The 24,745-nt window shown below is 39.4% G+C and overlaps 1 protein-coding gene and 1 long non-coding RNA gene across 8 annotated transcripts in view; one reads left to right on the plus strand and one right to left on the minus strand.

Moving 5' to 3' along the window:
- Nucleotides 1-1,509: 1,509 nt before the first annotated feature.
- LOC134217205 (uncharacterized) lies at nucleotides 1,510-2,144 on the plus strand. The gene is made up of 3 exons (XR_009980943.1): nucleotides 1,510-1,628; nucleotides 1,701-1,882; nucleotides 1,950-2,144. It is a non-coding gene; the product is annotated as an uncharacterized LOC134217205 (long non-coding RNA).
- A 5,536-nt stretch (nucleotides 2,145-7,680) lies between these two features.
- LOC134213034 (serine proteinase stubble) overlaps nucleotides 7,681-24,745 on the minus strand; it is a 212,815-nt gene continuing 195,750 nt past the window's right edge. For all 7 annotated transcript variants that reach the window (XM_062691516.1, XM_062691514.1, XM_062691513.1 and 4 more), the window contains 5 exons: nucleotides 22,722-22,899; nucleotides 22,514-22,666; nucleotides 22,289-22,404; nucleotides 8,908-9,063; nucleotides 7,681-8,848 (listed from right to left, as the gene is read on the minus strand). In XM_062691516.1, the coding sequence (XP_062547500.1) occupies nucleotides 8,688-8,848; nucleotides 8,908-9,063; nucleotides 22,289-22,404; nucleotides 22,514-22,666; nucleotides 22,722-22,899 (764 nt within the window). In that variant the 3' untranslated portion in view covers nucleotides 7,681-8,687. The remainder of the gene's footprint in view (nucleotides 8,849-8,907; nucleotides 9,064-22,288; nucleotides 22,405-22,513; nucleotides 22,667-22,721; nucleotides 22,900-24,745) is intronic.

A 24,745-nucleotide genomic window follows, 5' to 3' on the forward strand; every position in this document is an offset into this window, starting at 1 on the left:
AATACCCGAAAAATGTAGTGTAGAGAACAATCATGAGAACATAGAGCAACATTGAATTTATCCCAGGGTCTTGGAGAAAAAACTTTGATGTTATGTCAAACCGCTAGAGTCAGTGGAGTGGAGCCCTATTGTTAAAATTTAAGGACACGATATGTGGTTGAGAGCTGGGCTCAGTGAGTATGACAGGGGTCATAGGAAAATCCAATACTATCTGTTCGAATTCCAGTTCAGTAAACTTCCTGTCAGATCATTTAGTAACATGGTATCATATGTTCTGGCATCAACCATATAGTTTTGGTATCAATAATGTCTGAAATGAGAGAGAAATTAGTAAATTTTTTAATGACTTTAATTGACGGCTTTTGATCTTGCGCAAATATCCTTGTTGTTTGAAAAATAAACAACTTAATGGATGTCGTTGGTAACGGTACCAATGTTTGCTCTGATGGAAATTCCAGTTCAGTGTCGGGAAACAGTTCTTATCAATCTTTTTATAGCATCCGCCATTATGGTGAGCGTGGAAAGCTGGATAATGAAAGCACTTCTTTAGCACCACTGATGCTATTTTAATGCAGCAAATGGTCCTGTCAAGTCTGACAGCCCGTTTATAACACTGGTAATGCTATTGCTATGCAGTAATGCTATGCATTCAATGTTTTTCAAGCTCCCTTTAGGATTTTTTTTGTATTTTTAACGGTTTTAGTTTTCAATGAAGATGCAATAGAAATGATAAAATAGAGTTGTCTTCTACCCTTTCGTTACATTATTTCGGGATATGAATTAGCAGAAATTTAACATAATTGAAATTGACTTCTTCTAGTCTCGAACTGAAGTATCTCTTGTTGTTTCGTCGTCCTTCACTGGAGTGTTTCTTTGCTGCCTGGGCCATACGGGATGTATCCAGTTTTCCGCGAGCGGTAATGGCTGCCGGCTTGCTTGCGGGTTGGTCTCTGATTTGACGTTTGTGGAGGTCAACTGCACCCACCGCTCCGAGCATTCTGACCAATGTGGTATATAAAAAGGTGCTGATTCAGTGAATTCAAGCCTTCTCATATATACCACATTGATAAAAATGCTCGAATGGTGGGTGCAGTTGACCTCCAGAAACGTCAAATCAGAGACCAACCCGCAGGCAGGCTGGCGGCCATTACCGCTCGCGGAAAACTGGATATGAATACGGTGGAATGTGATCAATTTAAACCGATTCAATTTATATCAAGCTCAAATTCACAGGGGTGCCAGTATCGTGTTGTAGTCGTAACAATGTAAAAGTTTCCATTCCATTTCGAATTCCAACAAGATTATGTTGATCATATACAGGCTTATAAATAATATAAACATACATATGTATACATAATTTTTGCACGATCCATACAAGCTATTCATTTATATATTTTATAATTACAATTTGAAAATATATCTATTACAGTGCTTCAGTTTTATTTACTGTAAAACTGGCAACTCTGCTCTAAAATTCGAAGGTGCATGAAACGTCAAATTCGATTTCAAAGCAAAACATAAATAGTGCCTGATGTGATGTTATTAATCCAGCCTTGTTCCAATTATTATAATATGTACAGCTACAATTTTGGAATCATTTGATACTCCTAATTATCCCAGCGTTATCGGTAAGTTGTTTATAACGAAATAAAACACCTATGTATAGTGAAAATATGGAAAATACATTTTATCCCGTACAGGTGCAATGAGCTGTCTGATCTACCTTCGCTGTGGGCCGGTAAAAACCAATGGAGTACGGAAGACCTGGACATCGAGTTCGATTAGTGCTACTCTTGGTGCTACTATAGCTGAAAGGCATACCGGCGAGTACCAAAAAGCTTCGCGCATACCGGCTCAAATTGAAGCGGAACAAATTTCTTATGTAAGCTGCCTTTAGTTTAGTTAACATATGACTGCATAAGTTATTATATTATTTTATTTTCCTACAGACAATTTTGGAGTGAAAACGAACGGGGAATTGAGGCAGCGTCGCACGACGAGAATTTAGTTACAACCTTGCTTACAACCCAAAATACTAGCGAGATCAAAATGCGACGGAGAAATGAAACGAGCTACAAAGACACTTCACCGACACGGATGTCACAAAAAAGAAAAAACAACCAAATCCTCTGTCCCAAAGCTCCACGTATATACCATCAACCCCATCCTCAGACCTCAGTTTGATTTAGTAATTCATCAGGAAGAATGAGAAGAAACCTACCATTGGAACGAATCTTACTTTTTCTTCTGGTTTATGGAGTTTTGGACGAAGCGACTTCCTTTGCCACTGGTGTGCCAATGAACTTGAATGCAGGACCGGATAAATAAATATTGCATTATTGCTGAATAATAAAAGGCTTATAATTATTTAGCACTGATATTTTTTCAGCTTTGCTACGACATGCTTTTTTATCTATACAGCTGCTCATGATTGACAACAAAGTTTTCAATATCTAAAAATAGATTTAAGGATTGCATTCCTAATGCAGGTTAACAGCAAATATGCTTTTGAAGTGTCCAGTGTTTCAATGCACTAAATGAGCCGTGTAACCGAATATAATGTTGCTATTAATGCCGTATTTGTGTATGCTGTAATGCATTAGCGATGCTAGTATAAGGCATGTAAGCTTCAAGAATGCTATTATTTGGCTTCCATGCAGCTCAAATGCCAATTTAAGGCCATTACCATGCAGTCGCTTAATGCTTACGGTTACCTGGGTAGAGAAGTTGAATTTTTCTCGTAATCCGTATGCTAAACCTAACTACGCTAGTACGCTAATTAGACTAAATCATCACTAGCGATGTAAACTTTAACATACGGATCGCGAGAAAAATCCAAGTTCGAGTCCACCATTGATTGAGTATATGGACGTCATACACATTATGCGTCAATTTTTCGCGCCAAATTACCTTCTTTTGTGATAAGTTTTTCACCCCTACCTACATTGAGTATTATGAGTGAGCATCATGCGTCGGGCATGGATTTATTATTTAAGCTACAGTGTGGTTCAGTGTGTATTAATAGTTTTGAGTCATCTTTATTAATACAATGTGATCGCGTAGCTCCTATTTTTAAGCTATCAGTCTTGTCACTTTTGCCAATCAGTAGCTTCAACGTTATACTATAAATTTTCATCCACAGGTTGCTTTGTATGCATCCTATATAGTTTATAAAGTAAACCAGAGAAAATTGTTGTTCATTCTAGATTACGAGAACTTTCCAAATCTCACCGACAAAGAGATATTCAACTCAACCTACATCTTGAACAACAGCTCCGTCAATCAAATAAATTTAAGACTTAACAAATCTGTCAATCTAACGCGCTGCATAGTGGATGAGTTCCAAGCATAACTGGTAATTGATTTTAAAATGATTTTTTTAAATTATATTTCTCAATATTGCTTATTTTGCTCATTGAAACACAATCTATTTTTTTCTTTTATCACTACTCTGTCAAAAATCTCTCGCCTATTAAAACTCCTTATTTTTTTCATGTGTGTAATTTTTTTCATTACTTTTCTTAATTTGTTTTGGCCATATTATTTTCTCTCTCTCTCTCTCTTTCTATATGCCCTATTTTTATCATGAAATAAGAAATACGTTCCACTTTATCCATCAATGTAACCAACAAATGCAAATGCATTTTCGGACTTACTTTATTCCCCACAATTGTGTGTTTCGTTTAGCATGCAAATACAACAGACCATGACCAGACCAAATACAACATGCCAACAGATAATTCTAACATGAATACCTGTTTTTGCAGTATTCTTCTATGGGGCTGTTCATATGCCACGAGGGCAGGTTTTAATCAGTTTAATATACCCCCCTCACCCAGCGTTAAGAACTGCTCATATAAATTTTCAATAATTTGTGTGAGTCGTGGAAATTCGCCATACACCCTTCCCCCCTAAACTGTTCACGTGGTATATGGACAGTCCCCATTATGGTTCCAGTTGAAAGTCGAATATCGAACTCGCAAAAACCGATTTTATTCGCGTTCAACTTATGGCGCATCATTGCGCAACTAGTGTTATTGGAACAAAAAAAAATATAAACACTTAACTGATTGAGTTGAAACATAATTTTAAAGTGCGTCAAATTAGGAATGACCGTGTCAAATAAGTAAGTAAGTCAGCGTCAAATAACACACATGTGCGTCAAGTAGTTAGGCACCTCAAGTACCACATAAAAACTTATTATTAATCTAAGAAATACACCTATCTTGAAGTTTTATTATTTGTACTCGCTCTATAACATAAAGAAGCTAGCTAATATCCAGCTTTCCACGCTAGCCATAATGGCGGCTGCTATAAAGCAATCTGACAGCAACTGCTTCCGACGCTGAGCTGCTTGCGACGCTTGTAGTAGCTTAGCAACCATTCTACATTGTTTATTTATTCTTACGAAAATGGTCACCAAACGAAAAAAATCTGGAAGAACAATTTCGTAACAAGAATTTCAGAATTAGAAGCTATTTTTTATAAGAATAATAATTAAATCTTTCTTTATTTTAGGTTGACGTAATATTCCCAAATAACTTTTCCGCTGCCTGGCTGAAACAAACAATGTTAAGCTTAAACGTAAGATGATTGAAACACAATTACCAATCCTATCTGCATAAAGAAACCTAATCCGCAAATATACTAAAGGAACATCACAGTGGTTTAGATTGGTTTCAGTAGTATTTAAGTATTTTCGAGGTGTTCCGGTTTAAATAACACGGACATATACACCCATCTGTATATTTTCGGCTAATTTATTCACCAAGCGTCTCCGTTGCTAACGGGTTGAAATTATTGCAAGTTTCTATCTCCGAAAGTCAGTCTCGGAGAAGTCCAAGCTGAGATTGCAGTTCTCAAATAAAATCGAAATACGACATAGAGCCTCCATGCGGCTTTGTTATCCGTGTCAACCCCTTGGTAGTACATATTCAGAATCGTTTAATAAAACTCATCCAAAGAATGGAATGGAGAGTACAAGTACCAGAAGTATCAGCGATTGTTCAAATTCAATAGCGCTCGTAACCCATACGATATGTTTCTTGCTAATCAACGTGGTTGAAAGATTCTCAGGAGTTTTTTCAAGTAACAAATTAAATAAGGTTTCACTTATCCAGATATGTTACATTCTAGCGCACATTGTATCTAAGCATGAAAAGTTGTGTATTGCGTCTGAGAAATAGACTTGCAACCGATTCGTAGGTGTTTTACATTTTTTTTAATAATTTGTTCATCATTTTTTGGAATCTCGAAAAGCCACCGATTTATGTTTAGATTAGCTTAGAACAACCGATGTGAAATTGGTAAAGGAAGTTATGATTTGGCACATGATGAATAAAGAAATTGACGACAAACCCTGCTCTTTACTTTACATTTAACTGAGATATAGGACCAGAAGCTGTCATCGTTCATGTCCGCTACCTCCACACAAATGCCATCGTCCAACACAAACGCCTTATCAAAAAATCTATAATTTCTGTAGTCATTGCTTCCGTCAGCCGTTAGCAATAATTAAGACAACTAAATTATACTAGGTATAACAATAACTTCTACAATATCAGCAATTACTTCCAATATGATTCGCATAATGATAGAAACGGGAGTTGCAACTTTGGAAAGAGTATCAGTGCGTAGGTATAAGTTTTCTTTGTGCAGATAGTAGGACATTCCAGCCGAATTGTGCGAAGCTATCTGGAGAATTGCGTCAATCTAAAAGAAATAATGAACATGTTAATCATATCTAAAAATAGTTTCTAATTCAGGAATGCTCGTCACGAATTTTTTTTTCCAGATTTTACGTTTCGTAACAATTTTCGAAAGAATAAACAAACAATGTAAAATGGTTACTAAGCTACTACAAGCGTCGGAAGCAGGTCAGCGTCGGAAGCAGTTACTGTCAGATTTATTTATGGCACCCGCCATTATGGCTAGCGTGGAAAGCTGGATAAAGAAGCAGAATATTTTGTTAATCAATTTTATCCCATGTCCCATTTGCCTCAAAATTGATCCTGTGTATCCATTAGGGATATAGCAAGTGGGTAAACGATCTACATCATGCGCAATATATATTACAGTACAAATTCGAAAGGAAATTGGAACAATTATTTTGCGTTGAAGTATTTTGTGAGTAAAAATTACTAGTGAGTGAGTAAATAATTTCTTCATACTCACTCGCGAGTATGAGTATTACAGTTCAAACTCACGTGTGAGTATACTCACAGTGAGCTTGAATTGGAATACTCATACTCGCGAGTGAGTGAGCAGGTTTCAAGCGATGCATTGTACAAACTCGTCTTATGACAAGTGAAGACATTACTCTAATTTTCTTAACAGAAATAATGTAGTTTGAGTCACAGAACATATTATTCTTGATTTATATGATCCATATGATTGTCTTATAAAACTTAGTATTAGTCAAAATTATAAATTTTAAAAGTCTAATAATTTTTTTTAAAATACTAAGCAATGATTAAAAATGTTTTTTTTTGTTGTATTTAGCGGGACATTATCTAGAAATAAGCTGAATGCGGGACGTTTAGCGGGACGCTTTTCAGCGTGGGACAAATAGTGAAAATGTGGGACTGTCCCGCGAAACGCGTATGGTCAAATTAATCTTCACGATAGTTACGGATATTACTATTCTATTATTACGGAAGAAGGTGGTATTTCGCACTCATTGTTCACCAGAGTGGTATTTTTTTCACTGGAGTGTGTAACTGATCCAAACATGGTTTTCTTAATGATAATTTCTTCAATAACCGTGAGCCAATGTTAGAGTTGAAAGGGAAGAAGTTCCATGCAACTGGACCTTTGAGGGAGAATAGAGTGGCCTAATCAGAGCATAAAATATTCGGCTTCATGAAGAAACTTCAGCCCGAATATTGACAAACGTCGCATGACTATTCAAAACATAGAATGACTTACTCAGTTTTCTCTTTCACAATTTCACTCATATGACTGCTACTGAGAATGGTTACTGCGTTCGAAGAAAACATAATAAACCGTTAATAAATTGATTTTTGGCGCTTAAAGTGTCCCTCAGTTGAACATCAGGGTCAGATCTGTGTAGGTCATTGTTTAAATCAAGAAGGGCAATACGCTTCACCAAGAACTTTCGATTATTTAAAAAGTTCTGCTCTGTAGTCTGAAAAACCAATGCAGAAAATTACGAGAGGCCATGATTTCTATGATATCAAGAGCCAATAAGTAGACGTTCGATAACTGCAAGTCATTAAACTGCAATGCTTTTTGACTGCAATTCGATAGTTGCAACAGTTTTGCAGTTATCGGACCGCTAAACTTCAAACTGATGTCAAACGCATTGACAGCTGCATTGCGCTGCACATTTAGATGAACTTTTATTGCATCTGGCGTCGATTGACAACCGTTTGACGTTTAGAATGCGTTGCAGTTATCGAACGGCATTCGTTAACTGAAAAGTAAACATTTTGCAGTTATCGAACGGCTACTGTACATTGTCAAATGACAAAACAATATCCGGACGTCTAAACTAGACCGCCGCAACTGCCTTAAACTCTCATCAGCTCGAAAAAATGTAATAGATGTGTGTGTAAAACACTTGGAGAAATGATGTCGGTATTGAAATTAAATCACCCGTCCAACATTCGAATCAAAATATGATTGTCATCAGCTAAATGGATGTGGAACTCTTGGGACTGACAATTAAAAATAAAATTTATTCTCATAAATATTGTACAAATTTTAAATATGTTTCCATCATTTTTAATCCTTAACAAATACGTATTTACAAACAATATTCGCATCACTCATTTCCATCTTGTTTCTTCTTCAGTTCAACGCCATTCGTCTACCCATTCCTTGTCAGCAAATAATTGTTTTCACTATCATCGTGAAAATCCTAGTTTGGGAATAGCTTTGTTGACCTAAGGAAAATGCTTGACGATTTGCGTTTAGTTCGATTTAATTATAAATATAAATAAATAAATAATTTTGTTATTCTAATTTCTAACAAACCCTCACACTCTCGAGCAACCTTCGATTGCATTGTTTCAACAAATCATTCTAAACTCACATTCACAACCAAATATCACAACTAAGATAAGATTGTCTAAAAGTACGATGCACATTCCGAAACGTAATCACTCCAATCATTCACGCATGTCAATATCCGAATATCAAATTCATCTCGCGCTACGTAAGTCACGAATGGTTTTTTTTCCGTAGTTTAAAACTTCTATCCCCTTCAATTTCTCCAATTAAAACAAAATATAACGAGTACAGTTTCTTGATACTTTTGAGGTGTTTTCGTTCACTGGTTGTTGCTTTGAGCGATTTTTCTTGTGCTAAAATGTTTCCCCTAGATGTGGTTGTATATTTATCGATCTATCGATAAAATTCTCCACCAACCGAGTGTGAAATCAGTTGTAAAATTCGATTCCATCGACAGATCAATGCATTTCGCTTACCCTCATTAGCCAACTAATAACAAATCAACAATGAAGGAACAAATTCTTGGATTCTGTTCCGCTTCGTACTACCATCGTTGCGCCAATTTCTCATCGTGAATACTGAACACTGCGTTCGTTGATCCCAGCTGTCGTGGTTCTTACTTGTTCGGAGTATCCGGAAGAAGCATCTGAACCACTGGGAACGAAATGCAACTGATTTTCCCTTGTACGTTTAATTCTTTTCCCGTCAGTCGCTTAGAATTGCAAAATCTGATTGATCCAGTCCCGGAACTCCGATATCCTCGTGTAGACACCGGGTTGGTTTGGTTCCGCACAACCGATACCCCACGATATGACACCAGCTAGGAGGAAGCGTTTGTCCGGTCGCTGGATCACCATCGGTCCACCAGAGTCACCTACAATTAGAGAAACAATTGTAAGGATTGTTCCAAGCATCAGGTTTTGTAAACATTACCTTCACAGGAATCGTATCCTCCCTTTTTCCAACCGGCACAAATAAAGATATGTGGAATGTGCTCGATGTAGCCCGCACTTCGGTACATTGTCTCACAGATCTTGTTTTCGATCACGGGAACCGTCACCTCCTGCAGAACACTTGGCAATGGTCCATCTGAAATATAAATTTGTGATTAGTATACTGCCCACAATCGCATATTTTCCCCATATTCATATGGAGAAAATCCAACAAAGATGGGACTAATACACGATCATAGGTAGTATATGATATCGGAATGAAATGAATTCTCAAATTGCTAACTACGAGCGAAAGGGTTATACGTTATACGCAAGACCATGGTGCACGCATCTGACCAAGATTTTTTTATGTACAGGTTATCCGACTTGTCAATATCCCCAACTCAGCCATCTTGGATTTTTGTATGGAATTTATGCTCGTTTGTTTACGTTTTGCACTGAAAATGTATGTTCCCCCCCCGCGCTGGTTATTCCCATCTACTGACGAGGTCGGATAACCTGTACATAAAAAAAATCTTGCATCTGACGTCATACGTGATGAGTGAGTGCGAAAAACGAAATCTAGTTTTCCACGAGCGGTAATGGCCTCCAGCTTTCCTGTGGGCAAGTCTCTGATATGACGTTTCTGGAGGCCAACTGCACCCACCGTTCCAAGCATCAATGTGGTAAATATAAAGGCGTGAATTCACTTCAACATCACCTTCTTATTTACCGCTGCGGTAGCTTGTAGACGGATTGTTCTACAACAATTCCATTCCATGCATAAAAGAAAAATATCCCGACGCCATTCATGGAATTTGTAGGGGAAAAAACTGACAGTCAACAAATGTGGACACTGTACATCCCAAGGGCGATGTAATGCCAATAAGTGAGTTAATATATTCTGGTGGAATACCTGAACAATATTCCGGGAAAAAAGTTTTCTGGGTGATTTCTTGACGAAATGTTGAGGGAAGTACATGGATAACTTTTAGAAGAGAACTTTTTGAAGAAGTTATAAAGTACACCGGGGCAAGATGAAATGCGGGGTAAGTTGAAACGAAAGCTGTCATTAAGACCGGAAATGACCGAAAGCTCTGGTTATTTTTCTCAAAAAAACTACTCCACTAAATGCACCTTCTGAGAGTCATTTCCGGAAGCTTGCAGCTTCTCATAGCACTCCCTGCCATTGTTTACTTTTCGCCATTGGCAAAATTCAAACCAACTTTACAGATCTCATAAAAAAATTATTGGAACAGTTTCACGGTAGATAATCATCCAATGCTGAATAAGCATAATTCTTCTAAAAAAAATGTTTAAAGACCTGATTTTTCTTTAGATTTTAATCGTTTTAAATTGCTCCGCATTTTCAACCCATCGGGGCAATTATAAATGCGTGCTGCAAGTTGAAACAACAATTCAGAACGTCACCCTTGCATTTAAAAGTAATATTTTGTTCAAGAATTCAATGTCCGTGAATACATCCGGCAAGCCAGCTTGGCTTAGTTTGATTGACTGTACACTTCGTTGTTGCTAGTCGTAATTGGCCGAGAAAATAAAGACACACATGTCACTGTAGAGTCCATATCATTCATTTATTTAGTTTACATCTAAACAGATAACACTGAATCAACAATTTGACGCCACAATACACGGTTCGAGGCCGCATCTCTCCAACCTCGGATACGCCCCACGCTCGCCAAGTCGTTTTGCACCTGGTCTGCCCATCTCGATCGCTGCGCTCCACGTCGTCTCGTACCTGCTGGATCGGAAGCGAACACCATATTTGCAGGGTTACTGTCCGGCATTCTTGCAACATATCCTGCCCATCGTACCCTTCCGGCTTTAGCTACCCTCTGGATACTGGGTTCGCCGTAGAGTTGGGCGAGCTCATGGTTCATTCTTCGCCGCCACACACCGTCTTCTTGCACACCGCCAAAGATGGTCCTAAGCACCCATCTCTCGAATACTCCGAGTGCTTGCAAGTCCTCCTCGAGCATTGTCCATGTTTCATGTCCGTAGAGGACAACCGGTCTTATAAGCGTCTTGTACATGACACATTTGGTGCGGTGGCGAATCTTTTTCGACCGCAGTTTCTTCTGGAGCCCGTAGTAGGCCCGACTTCCACAGATGATGCGCCTTCGTATTTCACGACTTACGTTGTTGTCAGCCGTTAGCAAGGATCCGAGGTAGACGAATTCCTCGACCACCTCGAAGGTATCCCCGTCTATCGTAACACTGCTTCCCAGGCGGGCCCTGTCGCGCTTGGTTCCGCCCACAAGAATGTACTTTATCTTTGACGCATTCACCACCAGTCCAACTTTTGTTACTTCACGTTTCAGCCGGGTGTACAGTTCTGCCACCTTTGCAAATGTTCGGCCGACAATGTCCATGTCATCCGCAAAACAAATGAATTGACTGGATCTGTTAAAAATCGTACCCCGGCTGTTACACCCGGCTCTCCGCATGACACCTTCTAGCGCAATGTTGAACAACAGGCACGAAAGTCCATCACCTTGTCTTAGTCCCCGGCGCGATTCGAACGAACTGGAGTGTTCGCCCAAAATCTTCTCACAGTTTTGCACCATTCACCGTTGCTTTGATCAGTCTGGTAAGCTTCCCAGGGAAGCTGTTCTCGTCCATAATTTTCCATAGCTCTACGCGGTCTACACTGTCGTATGCCGCCTTGAAATCAACGAACAGATGGTGCGTTGGGACCTGGTATTCACGGCATTTTTGAAGGATTTGCCGTACAGTAAAGATCTGGTCCGTTGTCGAGCGGCCGTCAACGAAGCCGGCTTGATAACTTCCCACGAACTCGTTCACTAATGGTGACAGACGACGGAAGATGATCTGGGATATCACTTTGTAGGCGGCATTAAGGATGGTGATCGCTCGAAAGTTCTCACACTCCAGTTGGTCGCCTTTCTTGTAGATGGGGCATATAACCCCTTCCTTCCACTCCTCCGGTAGCTGTTCGGTTTCCCAGATTCTGACTATCAGTTTGTGCAGGCAAGTGGCCAGCTTTTCCGGGGCCATCTTGATGAGCTCAGTTCCCATACCATTCTTACCAGCTGCTTTATTGGTCTTTAGCTGTTGGATGGCATCCTTAACTTCCCTCAAGGTGGGGGCTGGTTGGCTTCCATCGTCCGCTGAACTGACGTAGTCATCTACTCCGCTGCCTTGACTTTCACTGCCTGTACTCTCAGCGCCATGTCCCTCGTAGTGCTGCTTCCACCTTTCGATCACCACACATTCGTCCTTCAAGATGCTCCCATCCTTATCCCGGCACATTTCGGCTCGCGGCACGAAGCCTTTTCGGGATGCGTTGAGCTTCTGGTAGAACTTGCGTGTTTCTTGAGAACGGAACAGCTGTTTCATCTCCTCGCACTTCGCTTCTTCCAGGCGGCTTTTCTTCTCCTGAAAAGGCGGGTCTGCTGTCTCCGCTTCCGTCTATAACGTTCCACGTTCTGCCGGGTACCTTGCTGCAGCGTGACCGCCCGCGCTGCGTCCTTCTCCTCCAGAATCGTCGACTTCGTCCCATATACCCGACGTTGTTCTCCGCTGCGTCATTAATGGCTGCTTTGACTGTATTCTAGCAGTCCTCAAGAGGGGCCCCATCGAGCTAACCCTCTTCCGGCAACGTTGCCTCGAGATACTGTGCGTATGCAGTGGCGACATCAGGTTGCCTCAGTCACTCTAGGTCGTACCGCGGCGGTCGTCGGTACCGAACATTGTTGACGCTATCCGTCGTGGGCGCAGTTTAACCATCACCAGATAGTAGTCAGAGTCGATGCTAGCGCCACGATATGTCCTGACGTCGATAATGTCGGAGAAGTGCCGTCGATCAATCAGAACGTGGTCGATTTGTGATTCTGTCTGCAGTGGTGATCTCCAGGTGTACCGATACGGGAGGCTGTGTTGGAAGTAGGTGCTGCGAATGGCCATATTCTTGGAGGCGGCGAAATCAATTAGTCGTAGGCCGTTTTCGTTCGTCAGCCGGTGAGCGCTGAACTTCCCAATAGTCGGTCTAAACTCCTCCTCTTGGCCAACCTGAGCGTTCAAATCTCCTATGATGATTTTGACGTCGTGGCTTGGGCAGCTGTCGTATTCACGTTCTAGCTATGCGTAGAATGCGTCCTTGTCATCATCAGTGCCTCTGGAGTGTGGGCTATGGGCGTTGATTATGCTGAATTAAAGAAATGGCCTTTGATCCTCAACCTGCACATTCTTTCATTGATCGGCCACCACCCGATCACGCGCCTTTGAATATCGCCCATCACTATGAAAGCTGTTCCCAGCTCGTGTGTGTTGCTGCAGCTCTGATAGATGGTATGATTACCTCTAAACGTTCACACCATTGATCCCGTCCAACAAACCTCCTGCAGCGCTACGATGCCGAATCCACGGCCCATGAGCACATTGGCGAGTATGCGTGTGCTCCCGATGAAGTTGAGAGATTTGCAGTTCCATGAACCGAGTTTCCAATCGCTAGTCCCTTTTCGTCGCGTTGGTTTTCGCCGATGGTTCCGGCCCGTACTCTCTTGTTGATTGTTCATTGCTTATGTTTTTTAAAGGCTGGTTTGCAGGGCCTGACACCAAACCCCCTAAATTTCCGGAGGACCATTCCTCCTTATTTCCGGTGGACCATGGTGCACAGTTTCAATTAGAGTCCCTCACTGGCACTTGGACGATGATCAGCCGCACCTAACATGGAGAACAGACGCTGTTGTGAGCCGATCCTGACATGGAGAACAGACGGTCAGTAAGTTTTGCACCTCCGGAGAAGAGCAAACTCCCCCTTCCCTGACAGCATACGACCATAGTTCCCACCGGGGTTGGTTACCCGATCTTCCCTAAGGATACTCGTATCCCGGTCAGCACCACGGGGAGGTAGGGATAGGAGTTGCTGGGTAAGAGGCTAAGGACCGCGAGATGGGGTCTATTTTATTCCTTCATGTACGCGAAGTACCAATGCTACGCTTTACCCGTACAACCACGGCGCTGCAGATACGTATTTCGACCACAACTGTGATGCAGTCTTCAGTGTCTCGTACTTGACTCGATGTCGAAGTGACCTTGTCTAAGTAATCAAGATGAAAAAGAAATCTCAATCTGGTATTTCCCAGAGAAGCATTTCCCAAGATTTTTTAAATTTTTTTTGTTTAGTTCACTTCAACAAATTTGATTTGTAATTTGTGGAGGCTCCTCTTTCGATATTGATTTTCTAACTAAACAAGAAAGCCATTTATCCGAATGCCACTAACCATTAGGCCGAAATCCATCAGGCTAAAAGTCATTCTGACCGATCCCGTTTGGCTGAAAAGGTAATTTTTCCATTTGGTTCAATAGGTCATTTAGCCAAACAGTTCATTTGGCCGAATAAGTCATTTCAACGAAAATTACATTTGGCCGAAACGGTCGTTCAGTAGAAAGGGGCATTTGTCCGAAAATGTCGTTTGGCCGAACAGATCATTTAGTCGAAAAAGTAGTTTGGTCAAATAGGTCATTTGGACGAAAAATGCCGCTTGACCTTAATGGCAAAAAGGGTCACTGTGAAAAGGGAGACATGACGAGCGAGAGTGAATCCTCTGACTTATTACTTCGCACTTCTCACTTTCCACAGTGTGAGTAATGAGGAGTGAGGAGTGATTCTGAATCGATGGAAGCAAAAGCCTTGTTCGCTTCATACATTTCTCCCGGTGTCGAATGTTGGGAGCCGGATACTAAATTTTGATCACATTCATGAGATTCTACACGTGGTGTGTGTTCGGATGCCACTTTCGGTTGTTAGATAAATGTTTTCAAGAAAAAGGTAAGTGGCTAACTAGTTCACATTTGTTCAAAAACTAATTTACTATTTCTCAAATTAATTCACACATTTTTTTTCTTTGCTTTTTATCCAATTCATAAATGCATTAATCTCTTAGACTGTGTATCCCATGATTGATCAGCACTATCCTCCTTATGTGCTGAGCTGAAATGATTTGTTTCATATTTCAATTGTCTGGCTGACGGAATTTTTTCACTGGTTGAATTGAATCATGTGTCCATGTATAATATTTTTAACTTACATTGAACTTAACCTTATTGGTACTGGATGTACAAGGAGATAGTCGTAACAATGAAAGATTGTCACGATTTTTGACGAAAAATTGGAAATTATTTCGTTTGATATTCGTCCAGTGTTTCAATATTAAAAGAGAGATGACGCTCATTGGCACTACATCAGAGAGTCAGCTTCAAAATCAATCAATTTTTATGATCAACATTCTTCACTCATTTTTTCTGATATTTCAGCAACTAGTACATATTTGCTTGCATATTTGCACTGTCACTAATCAGTTTCATTGATTGATGATTAAAGTAATATGAATTCCCGAACAAGGTTTTTTGTAAGTATGAAATTTTGGTTTTGTTTTGGATTTTATTTTATTCTATTATATTTTATTTTGTATTATCTCGTTTCAGAGAGCGAGTAATGGCGCTTCAGCCTAGGCACTGAGCCAGGACATATGGAAGAAAATCTTATGTCCCATCCCTGGAAGTTGGATCAGCAAGGAGTGACAACAACCCACCGAAGGGGCGGTTACCCTCCAATACCTTTTCCGAACTAAATCTATCACATGTTGTACATATGCATAATCAAGTTTCAGACATAGTAATTAATTTCCACTCCGGGTGGCTTAATACCCGGCATATAGGCAATTAGCTTTGAATGTACTTCTTAGCAATGTCACTCCCAACGTCACCTTTCGTATACACCCTGAATGTGAAACGGTTGGTACGGCTATGTCCTCGATTCCTTCCTTTCGTGAATTTAAAACTTCTCGTTGATCATGTTATTCATTACCAAATAATCTGATTGCCAGTGAGTTATGAATTATCACCCAGTTTCAAGAATGCACGGTGGGCATGGCCGCTTTAAAATTTGTGTCATATTTATGATATGCTACAAATATTAAGGCCCAAATTACCGTAATCCAGTCATTGACAAGAAAACAGCCACGTGCTTGTACCACCCCCAGGAAGAAATCCGCCCACTGAGGAGAAAATGCATTCCCCAGCTGAATCGGAGAAGCACTCTTGTTTTAAAACTACATCAACATATATTGGTGACTTCAATACATCCGTGGGATGCTTCATTTGGATGAATTTCGTAATATTTTTTGAAAAAACTGCCTTTTGCAGAAAATATTGCAAAGTTGAAAAAATATTTTTCCAGGAGGGGAAACCGTCGATTTACTTTCACGCTCTCTTATATTGTAGATCCAGTTGAAAACCGAACTGAGCTCTCGCGACAATCGCATTTTCTCCCATTTCCGAATGTCGCGACTGCATCACGAGTGATGCGCATGATGGCGCACGGCTATGGTATAGATGCGCTCTACTCGCGATGCAATTGTGACATCCGGAAATGGGAGAAAATGCGATTGTCGCGGGAGCTTAGTTCGGTTTTCAACTGGATCTACAATACTTTGCAGATACTCGAAAATCATCGTTCAGTGTTGCGTGTTGATTTGTTCTATATGTTATGCCTGGTTTCTCGAATATGTACGTAAACATCAAGCAATTATCTATGAAAATTATGCTTTTCATGCTATATATTGACACTAAATATTAGATGTGAGCTAGAACTGTAAAAACGCAAGCATTCATAAGCAACGCAGGATATTTATTTTTTCATAATTCAAGTGTTGATAATGTAATGTAATGCTAAAATAATAATGTAGTGCTAAAACGGCATCACTTTTCATGTACACAGAGAGAAGACCGATCATATGGTCATGTAAACAATCCATTGAATCTGGACGAACATTTGAGAAGGTAGTCAACTACATCATAATTTTACATTCATGTAAAATGCATGTAGGAAATTGTGTAATTAGGAGAAGGATGCACAACAAATCAATCTCAGATGCATGTTTGAGGTAGGTATCACTATAATCTGTGCGCTGTACAGGTATTGAAAAGGACGTTAATATTTTGTGGAAATATATAGAGTTTGATACCTTTTGAAATGTTTGTGTACTTTGTACAAAATCAGATCTGAGCGAATGAGTAGGCTCTCCGTAAAAAAAGAAGCGAACAGCAAGAAAAAGAAGTCGATTTGATGTATGACATTTGAACCTTAATGCTGACAAGAAAGTTCTCGAATATACAGACGACATTTCCAGTATGCTTTTCAATACTGGCTGTCCAGTAAACCACATATCGTATAACAAACATTAAATAAAGTCACATCCCAAGTAACATTTTAAGATTTATCATGCTCTATAAGAGGTTTTCATGACAAGTTGCTAATAAAACTAATAACTCCAACAAATCCTCTTCCTAACATCATTAAGATAGCCTTCCGGGCCTAATGGACCAATCTAGAAGAAGTTATTAAAACCGTATTAAGAGTAGTAATAAAACTGCAATAAAACATTGTATTGAATTTGTTGATACTCTATAAGAGGTTTTCGTGACCATCGTAAGAGTAACAATAAAACTGTTTCAATTTCATATTATGGATTAAATTTATTGTCATTCCATTGCCTTTGTTTTTATTTTCACTAGAAAACAATGTCCCCTGATGTGTGGAAAATGAAGCTTCCGATTTTACTTGTAATGGTTGATGTTGAAAATGAAGTATTGTTTAAGTAGCTCATACAACAGAATGACATGTGCAACCAAATTTATCGTGAATATTGAGTTTGTAGAAGCTTAAAATTAAAGCGCCTCGAAATTATCGAATAATCCCATGAAAATAGGAAATTAAATAATTTTCTAAACTGCTCAAAATATTTCAATTTCAAATAGTTTTCAATAAAGCAACTGTGCTTCTATCAGGAAACCTCTGAAATAATTTAATTCCACTAATGAATAATCAATTTGGTCGTAATTGATGTAATTTTTCAACCACGGCTATGACGTTGATCATTTTTTCAACATGGCGACATTCCTTTTTATGAAAACAAAAAATCTGACGATAAATAGCTCAATGGCTTTTGTGATAACCTCAATAATTCTCATTGGTTACTTCATGACCTTTTTAAACTTGCTATAAAACTTTGTCAAGATTACACTTCTCTACAACAGATGGCTTTCGATTCGATAACACGCAGTCTAGTGGCTGAGGCGGGAAGCACTTTTTCATCCTACGGGCAACGATGCCAAATCTGTGGGAATTAAAGCTCTCGGCAGATTTGCGGATCCGTATAAGAAATTTACGAATGCTAGTTATTTCCTGAAATTAGTGAACCTGCGAATATATGGAATATTACCCATTTGTATTTTTGGTGTAATTTGTAGGAATCAAAAATGTGAATTTCTTTTTTTTTTTTTTGAAATGGAATCGTGCGCAAAACTTTTCAGTACTTCAATTCCCAAAATGTTCTTTGGAGCCTTTCTGCTGGCCTCTCTATTCGCGTCCCAAGTGAGATAAAAAATGGCATCCAATCCAGCTGTACAGCTCTACTCCAGCGGCTTCCGTAATATCCAGCAGCTCTGCGGACTAAGTGGTCAGACAGCTTTTCATGAAAACCAATGAAAAGAAGGCAATGAAAAGAAGATTAAGACTCAGGAAAGTCGTTGGTCGATTTGTGTTCTATTACTTAATTTGCGATGCATCAGTGGTGCAACGGAATCGGAATAACATACCAATAGTGTCATCTGGATTTCTCGGAAATTGTGTAAAAGTGATGCCTAGACACTAATTCGTGCACGTTGAGGTGGAAACCGTCTAGTAATTTCCCGGAAACTATCAAGAAGAAAAGTATTGTCACGGATTCGCCAAATTGGATGTTCCCCGGATATGTCGATTCAAGTATAACCTGATTTTAACCAGAACCTCGACGAACAATTGGTCTTTCCATCTCTGGAGAAAACCATTCATATCAAAACAGTCTGATGTTGAAGAAAGGATCCTGCATATTCAGGACAGATTTGGTGAGAAAATTCCATTGCAAATTATCATAATTTACATTAAAACTATATAATTATATATAAAATATCTATCAGGGCACCCGATTGAAGCGATTTGGATAGGAAGAGTGGAATTGCCAACTTCCTATTGTTAACATTTCGTGGATAAAGGGCGGGCTCTTCTCCCCATCTATTGGGTCAATCTGGGGAACGAGGGCTAGGTTGTATTATTGTATGTACGAACTTTCACGTACGAACTTTCATGTACGCCAGTGTTATCGGCAGGTGCCTTGCTACAATAGATGGTAGTATACCGCCGGAAATAAGTATAAAGACAAGCATGATTTTTATACATTTTCATCATGATTGAGGATCGATATCTCGATTCGTAGCGATTCGATTTGGCTGAAATTTTACTAGGCACCTGTTTTTAACTTGAACTTTCGATCTTTGAGTAAATTTTATACATCTCTGTTGATTTTGACCTCAAAATCTGGAAATAATTATAAAGACACCACTTTTTTATATGGAGCTTCATACAACGGAACTGTCTTTATAATTATTTCCAACAGAAACGCGTATAACCAGAATATATGCATAAATATAACTATCATTGAATAAAAATTTAAGTCATTTTAGGCTTGTTGGCAAAAAATCAGCACAATCGAATCGCTAAGAATCGAGATATTGACTTCCCAATATGGCCATTTTGTATGGAAACCGAGCTTGTCTTTATACTTATTTCCACCAGTGTATCATCATCATCATCATCAATTTGTAGGAATCAAATATGTGTGTATGTTACAAGGACAAATTCTTTAACCAGTAGCACATTAGCATGAGGAAAAATGCAAAAATTATTTTCTCCTTCACTTTTTTTTAGAAATCGGAAACTCGAAATCATCGTGAATTAAAATGATTTTTCATCGCATCGGCTTTTCATGAAAAGCCGCAAGTCAATTAAATGCATATATTCAATAGCATTTCACATTTATGTATCTCATTTCCCAAATCTAAATCAAAACTAACTTTTTTTTTAATTTGGGAAATGAGAAGCATCTTAAGTTTATCAGACACACATGTCACTCACATTATGTCGGTAAAAATATGCTAACCTCATCATGCGTCTTATTGCGTAATTCACGTATGAGTTATACAGCAACACTGCTTTCCAAATTCAACATGGCGAATAGATCGAGTCACGTTGAGTAGTTTGGAAGCAGTGACCCAAACTGGTTTCATGACGCATTTGAAAGCAATAATAAAACTATTATTAAAACTTCATAGCTAACAAAAAGTTTAGTTTTAAAACATGGTTTATATGTGTTTTATGGATATCCCAAGAGTAACTTAAAACCTTTGTTCGTAAGCATTATTTATGACCACCATAGAACAATAGGCTTTAATTATTCCAATAATAAAACCTTATTAAAATACATATAAAACCCAACGGTCACAGAATTGTTATTTGGAATTTGCGTCCATCAAAAATCTAAATCGCATTGCATATCAAACTTTGTCAGATTGTTTTCGAAAAATGTTGTATAGAATGGATAGTTTACGATAATTTTTACCGTAGTGAAAATCATTCGTAATTGTATGAATAAAAACTCGTAATCACTTATCTTCCTTGCAATATCCTATATCAGTGCGAATGAATGTGTATGTGATTCGTTAAACAATCGAAACCACTTCAGTGCAAATGACTTGTAGAAGTTTCAAGCAGTTGTAAATATAAAAGTTGTGTAGTTTGTGTTGGACAACAATCCGATTAAAGATTTGCAGTAGAGTATCCGCCTGCGAATCCAAAAATCGCATGTTCAAGACTTGGTACAGGTGAGACTTATTTTTATTTTTATATTTTAATGTTTAATCGTAACACTGTTCTTATGATGAGCGGAAAAATCGTAAAATAAAACTCGTATTACTTATATCCTCTCCACTTTGGTACGTATATAGCCAATCTGTGCACTATATACGATTAAGTTGGTTCTTATAGAATAACCTATATCAAGAGTTACCAAAATGTTGACTGGTTGTGCCAAGAGTCTCACCAGGCATGGGAAAAATCAAATTTTCAAATAATCGAGGATGAGCAACACTCTCATGCGATCACAAATCCAAATTATTAATTGATAAAAACTCGCTAGCGAGTGAAAATCGTTCGACAATTGTATCTCGATTTAAGCACTTACCGTTACTTTCTGAACTTAGTTCTCTACATAACAATAAAACACAATGCCAAGCATCAGATTGACCTTCATTGTTGACATTAAATTTGTATTGGAAAGGTTTACATTTAATTGATAATTTTGTGTTTATTATCAATTGATTCCAAAATTTGAAAAGTTATCGCCGAGGACAACTCGCCTACTTCTCACACCTGAGCAGTAATCAAATGATAACTCCAATCATTATCGTGCGAGAATGATTCAGCACAACCCTGGCTAAGACAAGACAAGACAAACTACATTTTCGGCCAAATGGCCCTTTCTACCTAACGACCGTTCTGGCCAAACTGCATTTACGTTAAGATGACCTTTTCGGCCAAATGACCTATTCGGCTATATGACCCTTCTGGCCTAATGGTCGGAATGGTAAATTCAGCAAAATAACTTTCGGCCTAGTCGCTTTTGGACCAAATGCCTTTCGGTCAAAAAGTTTTAGGCCAAATGGCCCTTCCCCGTTCAGGTTGGTATAATGTTCGTGCAATTAAAAAATTTTAAACAATTTTTGTAAAGAGTTACTCCAGGATTTTTTCAAGAAACTTCTCCAGGAATAGGTCCAGGGAGAGAAATACCTCTAAATGTCTAGAGGTGAAAATCCACTGAAGAATAACTGAGGTGCTTAGAGAATGAAATTCCCAAACTTCATAGGAGAAGATTCGAATTCTTGTAGCGGCAGTTCCTCAGAACTTTTGGGGTAACCAATTTTTCAGGATTCCTGGATGAAAATTCTATAAAACTCCGTGGGAGAGTTTCCCCAGAACACCTGAGGGTAAAATTCAACTGAACCTCTGCAACAAAAATGAATTGAAAGCAAAAACTGCTTTCTAACCCAAAAGTTTACGGAGAAAGTCAAAGATAAATTTGTGGAGGAAAGAAAAGCTCCCAAGAGAAATGGCGGAAATGTACAATGGGTACATCAACACTGTCACCCTGCAGGGAACGTATCGACAGTTTGAATTGATGTGATGAACTCATTGTTTGAAATTCAAGAACAATTATTAGAAAAATTTCAATATTTAGTTTTCAAATTTTGAATCATAATGCACCACACTTCTACAAATTTAGCAGATCCAGTTTATCACAAATCGTATCGGACGTCCCTCACCTGATAATTGATAATATCCTACAGCAAACGCAGACAGAATTAATTTAAGCTTTATTTTTTACGAGGTAAATGAAAAAGGCGTTTTGTGCGAATTCGCAGAACTCTGACCAATGTCATTTTAAAATACATAAACTGCTTACCTTCATACAGGCGACCCCACCCGGTGACGAAGGCCGTTCGTCCGATGAAGTTCTCGTCGCTTTCTGGCACGCAAACCGGAATAATGTTCGGCTGGAATACCACTGGCTCGTAGAACCTAAAATCGATACCACCCGTTAGATGTTCGTCGATTGGAGATAAACTCCGTCGCAAAAAAATGAAAACTGATCGCTATCCACTGGAAGCCCAGCAGCAGCGTGGTTTACCTCAGCAGGGCCAGATCATATTCGAACGTTCGCGGGTCGAACTGCGGGTGGGAGGCCACAATCTGCACACGTCGCTCCTGGTAGCCGTAGGGTTCCTCTTCCAGGGCCAAATCGTACTCGCCCAGCCGCAGCAGCAGGTCCGATGGTGGAACGCTGAAAATTCCAAAATATAGAAATAATAAAATCAATGAAGTAATCACGCCCATACTTATCCACGCAGTGAGCCGCCGTGATGGCCCAGTTCTCGTTCAGCAGAGCGGCGCCACACTTGTGCAGGTAGGTCGATGTTCGCCACTGACGCAGCGAAATTTGCCACGGCCACCGCCCAAAGGCCGCCTTCGTTCCACCGACGATTCGAGGCTCCGGGAACATTCGCTTACCGCACACTGTCAATATAATAAAAGTAGAGCTTAATACGGGAGATAAGCCGGAGGGGAAACAGTTCGTCACGGGAAGGCGGATTTTTTATGTATCAAGAATGAGAAGGGTGTAAATAATAAATTTGGCAAATGTCGACCGACAGAAACCCCGCCTTTGTATTCTTTAAGGGGTAACAACTGCTGCGATCAAAAGTTGAAGCTTAATAGAACAAATTTATTCAGATTATTTGCTTAAACTGAAACGGATAAGATTGCTTGGTAATGACGAGAAAAAAGAGAAAAACATTGGATTAACTTGTTCCAATCCCCCAAGAGAAGATCGAGTATTTAATTTTAAATATCCGTAAGGCACTGTAGAAGACTCATTTATTTTAACTAGACAGGCAAATGAGTTTATACTTTTGCCATAAAGGAATACAAAATAAACTAGATTTCCGACAAATAACAATTCAGGCAAAATGTTCGTTGCGTTTACTTTCGTCTGCTTATTTTGCATAAGCTGAATTAGCAAAAAATGAAGTTGCGAGCAATATATAATTAAATTTAAATTATATGTTAAGCGATGAGGAAGCAAAATTTGCCTCCGGGTTCAATAGAACAAACAGCCAACGATCAGATCATTATTTGATCAGGGAGAGTAGCCTTACTGTCGATTGCGGATCTTGCGTGAACCGTGATTGCATGTGGGTGCTAAATTTTCAGACGATGATTCTTTTTTGGTTGTACTGACTAGGTCGTGACACTGAACGATTTTTTATTGTGTTGCACGCTTGAAGGTTAGATATGAAAACGACTAGGGCTCAAAGGAGATACGATCTGAATGATTCATTTTATACAAATGCGATACATTTGGAGTCTTTATGTTTTCATCATTAGCATATACAGTGTTGACCCGATTTTGTCACCATCCGAATTTTTTCCGCCCCCGATTTTATCACGTCCCGATTTTATCATGTTTTGACCTGATTTAGGGGAAAGGTCTTTTGGCCGAAAACCATTCGGCCGAATGCCAGTTGGCCGAAAGCCAGTGGGTCGAAAGTTGTTTGGCCGAACAGGTCATTGGGCCGAATATGTCATTAGGCCGAATAGGTCATTTCGGCATCAACATTTCAAAAGGGCGAAACTGCTTTGGTAAACAAGAACTTGTCACGTCGCTGGTGGGCTAATTTGAGCCCACTCACGCAATCCAACGCCATTGATGGAAGCAGCGAATCCTCTTCTATCAATCAATGGTGCTGGATGTTGTGGGTGGGCTCAAATTAGGCCACCAACGACGTGAGAAGCTCTTGTTTACAAAAGCAGTTTCGCCCTTTTGAAATGTTGGTGCCGATTTGGCCGAAAACGTCATTTGTTCCAATAGATCATTTGGTCGGACAGGTCATTTGGCCGAATAAGTCATTTGGCCGAACAAGTCATTCGGTTGAATATGTTATTTGACCAAATAGGTCATTTGACTTTTTATTTCTCACTTTTGCAGTGAGAAGTGAGAAATGTGAGTTAGAAGTGGAACGTCATATGACCTATTTGGTCGGCCTATTTTTCGGTAAAATGACCTGTCCGACCACATGTTTTGTTCTCCCAAATGATCTATTCGACCAAATGACGTTTCCGGCCAAATGATCTATTCTTCCATATGACTTTCGCCCAGATGGGTTTCGGCCTAATGGTTTGTTTGGCCAAATGGCTTTCGGCTGAATGAGCCAATCGACGCTTCGATTTTGTCACTCCAAACAATTTTGAAAGTTTGCGTCGTTCTTTTTATTTTCGTAAATAATACCGCGAACAACAATGATTTTCATAAAATAACTTTCGCCGTCTGAAGTTTATTATGAATGGATTCTGAGTACCTGTG

This window comes from Armigeres subalbatus, chromosome 2, assembly GCF_024139115.2.
Source record: "Armigeres subalbatus isolate Guangzhou_Male chromosome 2, GZ_Asu_2, whole genome shotgun sequence".
Lineage (NCBI taxonomy): Eukaryota > Metazoa > Arthropoda > Insecta > Diptera > Culicidae > Armigeres > Armigeres subalbatus.